Source organism: Erigeron canadensis, chromosome 5, assembly GCF_010389155.1.
Source record: "Erigeron canadensis isolate Cc75 chromosome 5, C_canadensis_v1, whole genome shotgun sequence".
NCBI lineage: Eukaryota > Viridiplantae > Streptophyta > Magnoliopsida > Asterales > Asteraceae > Erigeron > Erigeron canadensis.
In genome coordinates this window covers 44,170,272-44,176,271 of record NC_057765.1, presented here as the reverse complement: position 1 = coordinate 44,176,271, position 6,000 = coordinate 44,170,272, and the positions used below count along the sequence as shown (strand labels likewise).

At 32.5% G+C, this 6,000-nt stretch overlaps 1 protein-coding gene across 2 annotated transcripts; it reads left to right on the top strand.

Annotated features, from left to right (window-relative positions):
- Nucleotides 1-1,892: 1,892 nt before the first annotated feature.
- On the top strand, nucleotides 1,893-5,307 carry LOC122599781 (peptidyl-prolyl cis-trans isomerase FKBP20-2, chloroplastic). 2 transcript variants are annotated; one of them, XM_043772357.1, is made up of 7 exons: nucleotides 1,893-1,997; nucleotides 2,525-2,621; nucleotides 2,711-2,913; nucleotides 3,040-3,149; nucleotides 3,924-4,032; nucleotides 4,444-4,520; nucleotides 4,823-4,953. In XM_043772357.1, the coding sequence occupies exons 1-7, from the start codon at nucleotides 1,958-1,960 to the stop codon at nucleotides 4,829-4,831; spliced, it is 645 nt and encodes a 214-aa protein (XP_043628292.1). In that variant the 5' UTR covers nucleotides 1,893-1,957; the 3' UTR covers nucleotides 4,832-4,953. The 2 variants fall into 2 exon arrangements, with proteins under 2 accessions (XP_043628292.1, XP_043628291.1); XM_043772356.1 differs by having other exon boundaries at nucleotides 1,894-1,997; nucleotides 4,929-5,307.
- Nucleotides 5,308-6,000: the final 693 nt, after the last annotated feature.

Genomic DNA, 6,000 nt, shown 5'->3' with positions numbered 1-6,000 from the left:
CTAGAGTCGTCAAGGTTGTCTTTTTTTGTCTCTTGATTAAAAATTTAGTGGTCGAGAACATATGGCGTAAAAGTAGAGATGATGGGCTACCCATTAGTAGATAGTTAATTAGTTACATACCCACCAAGCCCAATTAAGCTAAAGCCCGACAAAACTTGAAGAATTTCTGCTAAGCTTGGTTAATTTTTTTTACAAGCTTAAGTTTAATCACACATTCATAATTCCCTAAGTTTAACAAAAGGATAAAAAAAAAAAAAGAATAACATTGAAGAATAAAACTATAAAAGAGGCTTATTTATAGCCGATAAAATACAAGGAAAGAAATTATTGCAGGAGCTAAATCAGGAACACATTATATATTTGATCTACAACATGTTGAAAGATGTTAAGAAGAAGAAGGAAGGAAGAATACTAAATTAAGAAATGGGGTGACTAAAACTAAATGGGAAATGATTGATCATTCTAAACATTAACCTAAATATCTTCCTAAAACTTTATAAATGTGATAAGTGGATTTCATTTAATCTCTTTTCTAATCTCATCCCTTAAATTTTACATGTCACCCTCCAATAAATTAAAAAGATTTTTAAGCTAATGAATTAGGAGGATTAATCATTCTCCAAACTAAATTGAAAGATTTTAGTGATGAAACCAAAAAGAAAACTTTGGAGATCATCTAACGTCTCATTCTATTTTTACTTTCTAGTTTTAAAATGGGTTGCCATGTATTTCAGTTGGGCCAATTGCGTTGCACTTAAACACTTTAGCTAAAAGGAGAAGAAATCAAACGGGCCAAATGGGCTCGAATTGGTCTTCACTTTTACATCTTTTTGCAGACAACATGACTCGATATGAACCGCGAATAAAAATACTTAGGGTATGTTCTTGAGTTTTGTTTTAAAAGAAAAGAAAAGATTGTAAAGGATTTTAAAAATATTTGGGTTCTTGAGTTTTATTTAAGGGAAGAAGAGAAAAGAAGGGAAAAGATTTGGAAGGAGAATTTTATAGAATTTGTTAAAGAGATTTTCCTCCCACTTTTGGGATGATTTGGAAGGAAGGAAACTCCACCCCTTCTCTTCCATTCACCCCTCTTCTCTTCTTTCCCCTTCCTTTACATATAAACTCGAGAACACAAGCTTAGTAAATATTTTCTGAAAAATTATACTTTATTAAAATGTATGATTAGTCGTCAACGTATAGGTTTTGCATTAGGATAATGATAAATCAACCTAATTTGTATGTCTAATACTCGACCTAATTATAGGATGATGACATGTGAAAAAATTAAGGGGCAAGATTAAGAAAGAGAATTAATGGAATCCACATGTTAAGTTCTTAAGATTTTAGGGTTAATTTTTAAACATATGAGTTAGGTTGATTAATCATTTTCCTTTGCATAAAACTCTTATGATGGATACGTTGTAAACATGTGTAATTTGAGTGGATTTATTAGCTGCAATTCTAAAAGTAAAAAAATAAAAATAAACCCTTAATTGAGAAATGGGGGTTTGAAAAAGAAGACTAAATTGAGAGATTTTAATGGTGAAACTGTCAAAAATAAAACTTTGAAGATTAAATTGCCAACATTAAGAGTACATTCTTGAGTTTAATTTAAAGAAAAAGAAAAGAGAAGATATGATAAGGAAAAAAAAGAAAGTTTTTTTTTCACAATCAGGCCAATATTGGCAAGAAAATTTTGGATCAAAAAAGGGTCATTTTTTCCTTTCTTCTCCTTTCTATTCTTTTATAAAGAGAACTCAAAAATGCAAAAATAAAAGATTTCCTATCCTTTCTTTTCTTACCCTTTAAAAAAAAACTCATCAATACACTATAAGAAAATAAAGTGGCCAAAATAAGATTTTTTTTGTTTTTTTTTAATTTTATTTATTATATTGCCAATAAGAAGAAGATAAGCCAAGAATCCTATCATCTTCTTCATAAAAGAAGCTCTACAAGTATGCTGATGCTCTCATCTCCACCATGTTTCTCCTTAAAATGTAAGTCTCTATTTCTATCTATCTATCTATCTATCTATCTATATATCTTTCACACACACACACACACACACACACATACATAGATGCATACATTAATGAAGATGATGGAATGATGATAAAGTTAAATTTTTAGAAGTATGCCAAGTGACTGATGAAATGTCTCAGAGAATATTGAACCGAGGTGCCCGAGAAATCGAGCACCCTTGGGCTGCGATTCGGTTATTCTCGCAAATATCAGACTCCAAAACTAGATAGATTCATCTAAGTGTCCATTAGGCAAATGCATCATCACTCATAATGATATTGTTTATGATATTCGGATAGTTAAAAATACCCGAAGAACACATTTATTATGCTCCAATATTTATGAAAACATACGAAATCTTTTTAATTTTCAAGTTAAGTTTGATATGCACATCAAATTTGATGATGATGATATCGCTATAGCTAAACCATTGAATACAATTGCAACTTGTAAATGTCGAAAGAAGTATTATCATAGTATTTGTTAAACATGTTATATGCAGATAGATCACTCACAGCTTTTCCTACCCAAAGAGAATTCTCCATTCAAAGAAAATATCTTCTTCATTGTTGCTCAAGTTGTCGATTGAAAGATGAAAGGTAAAAACTTTAAGTAATTTTTACTTTTTTTCTAGTTCTTTCGACGCACAGTCTAGTTTCTTAGGAAAAACTGTTTCATCCATGGCTAGAGAACAGAAAGGAATTACGGAAAGTTTAAAGCGCAGACAACTTTTTGTGTTACTGGTGTCATCGGGCTTGTTTCCAACTTTGCCTTCTAGTGGTAAAACAAAGACTAAGAACCCATATGATGAAAAACGTCTACTTGAACAAAATAAAAGGGTGCAGAGAGAAAACAATGCACCGGACGACTTTCCAAGTTTTGTTCGAGAAGGTTTGTCATGATTCTTTTTTAGTTATCTTTATTTTAGTCTGGTGGATCATTCAATTCCATTGTTGGCTTCCAAGGGGTACATAAACTTTCGAATGTTGACATTTTTTTTTCTTGAATACGATTCAGGGTTTCAGGTTAGAGTTGTTGCATCAGATAACTACACAAGACGTGAATCTGGACTTATATACCGTGATTTTGAAGTCGGTTCTGGTGATTTTCCAAAGTCTGGTCAACAGGTTTTTCCCTTTCCCCATTGCTTTCATTATATTTTAACTCGAACCAAATGTCTTGTTACTTGCCACTATTCTTAGTATGGGATGAGTCAATCATCCACTTTAGTATCTTATGAACACAAATGGTGATATTGTTCCTCCATTGATCAAGAATGTTGATTTTTAGCAAGTCTCATATTGAGTTGGAAAAATGAGTGGGTAAGGCAGATTCAATAGCAGGTAAAAGAAAAGTCACTTTTAGTTTAGTAATGGTCGGGTCAGATCGAGTTGACTTGCAACCAACTTTTTGTCTAATAGGTTGAAACAACTTATGCATCAAATGTGATTACAAAAACTATGTGACTAAAATTCATAGTCTAATATCTTTAATAACTTGATCAAGGAGGTATGTATTAGTAGAAAGACACTTTGGACGATTTTTGACCCATCCAATATCATTTTAGCTATGATTGTCTACCCATTAGACTCACTAGTGAAAAATATAACCCAAATCGACTATTGTAACTTGGCTGATATTACCAGCTCTAGTTAAAATACTTCCCCTGGGTGCTAGTGCATCTTATAACAACCAAAGCTCTGTGAATAGCTAGTAGCATGTAGTATCAATTACTTATATTTTCATAGGATAGAGAGAGCATATAAGTAAATGTGGTACTTGCAAAGTTGCAATTCCACTAAATCTTGTATCTTACAATGAAAGAAGGAATAAACATCTTAATTCAAGAGTGCAGAAATTGCATTTGTGAAACGTGTTATTCAGTTAAGTTACTTTTGCAGGTGACTTTTCATTATATTGGTTACAATGAGTCTGGTCGTCGAATTGATAGTAGTTATCAACAAGGAACTCCTGCCAAAATACGAATGGGCACAAACGCATTGGTCCCAGGTGGGCCATTTTGAATTTCACCCAAGAAATCAAATATATTGACGTGTTATTCTTGTCTTTGACTTCAGAAATTATATAATTAAGCACTAAAATAAAATAAAATATTGGCTTTTCTATGCAAAAGTGAATATCTTGACTTGGAAATCTATCTTGGTACTTCTCAAGTTTGTTATATACTTCAAGAACAAGTCATTTGACACTAAAAAATTAGGTACTGACTCTTTGACCCAATAGTCAAGTATTGATGCTGTGCTTCTTAAATTGAACTTCAAACTAAAAAAGTAACTCATTGATGCATAGAAGTCAGATATCGACTATTTATACTTGGGAGAGAAGTAGTAAATTTCTTTTATCACGTTAAGTTTGTTTTATAACATGTTGAGTAACATTTAACTGAGAGGGTTAAAACAGGTTTTGAAGAAGGTATAAAAGACATGAAACCTGGTGGAAAGAGAAGAATTATCATTCCCCCAGAACTTGGACCACCAGTGAGTTATCCTCTTCTCTTTTAATAAATCTTGTACCATGCTATCTAGGTGATATCTTGTCCGACATATGTGGTAAATGATAAATTTAAAACCCTTTTGGAGTCGTTCATTAAATGCAACTAATAACTTTTCAGAATGGCTTCAGTTAACAGATTATTGAGATCAGCAACTAAGGCTGCAGACGCAGAGCATACTAATACAATCTCATTTTCTTACTAAGCTACTAGTTTGACTTACAAAACAATATACATTTGAAGTTTAAAGCCGACTCTAACAGTTAACTCTCTATATTTTAACTTCAGATGGTGTAAAGATTTAACATCATGTCAATTACTGTACGACAAATTGACAGCATACTCAAGTGCAAGAGAGTTTTATATGATTAATTCACAAGTGTTGTCTTCGTAGGTTGGACCTTCTACGTTCTTTAGTTCAAAACAATTTGAAGTATTTGATGTAGAACTGCTTGGTGTAAAAGACTGCACAAGGAGAACCATAGCTTTTTACTCGGATGTTGTATGTGATTGAGTTGCAAAGATTTTGAGGTCAAGAAACACAATGTTATATGTACATCCCTTCAGTTTCGATGTTCTTTCAACCACAGCGTCAGCATGTCAGTTTGTAGAGTAACCAGACATGGTTTTAGGTCTATAGTGAGAACAGAGTTTGGAAGACATCCTATTCGGCCATGAAAGTTGACTTGATCTAGTTGAAAATGTGTAACAGCACATGTATGATGCGACTATTTTGATCTGGTATAAAGCTTATTATGATTTTGGTTCTTTAACTTTTTTTTACTATTAATAGAGGTGGAAAAATAAAGTAATTGATGTGTTAATTATGATTACAATTTACAAAGGCATTAATACCACACAATTTGAGATAAAATAAAAAAAAAAATAATAATAATATCATTCAGGCCTAAACTACCATTTGAGATAAAACACAACCCAATTTGAACGCACTTTAGATGACTTTAACGGATCAAACCCGATCGACTCATGTCATTCTTGGCTAATTTTTTACATTTGTAACATCTATTTCTATTTTTAGCTTCTAGAGGATGACTACTCTGATTTACTGGAGAGTGGAGAGAGTAATTTTACTTCAATTGCTTATGAGTTATGAATGGTATAATGGGTTGCCCTGTATCTCAGCTGGGCCCAATGGGTTAACAATTCAACACGTCAGGTAGAAGGAGAAAGAATCAAACGGGCCAAATGGGTTCGAATTCGTCTAAACTTTTACAATCTTTCAAATCGTTATCATTCAATGATCTAGATATCATTACAATAAATATATTGTAATCATAAATAATGCATCAATTGGTCATTAGAAAATTCAAAAGTAGTTAGCATGCGGACTCAACCTAAACTTGAACAGGCCCGTTTCAACTCAAACCCTTTTTGACCCGTTACCCAACCCGGTAAATGCGCCAGGCCATGTCATTACCTGTACATGACAGCAAAGTCATCATAAT

What these genes read in the sequence shown, in the direction of transcription:
- LOC122599781 (XM_043772356.1), top strand. Translation starts at nt 1,958, where the DNA reads ATGCTGATGCTCTCATCTCCACCATGTTTCTCCTTAAAAT. An exon ending in ACCATGTTTCTCCTTAAAAT is followed by an intron (nt 1,998 to 2,524) that starts GTAAGTCTCTAT and finishes TGTTATATGCAG; the next exon opens with ATAGATCACTCACAGCTTTT. An exon ending in TTCCAAAGTCTGGTCAACAG is followed by an intron (nt 3,150 to 3,923) that starts GTTTTTCCCTTT and finishes TTACTTTTGCAG; the next exon opens with GTGACTTTTCATTATATTGG.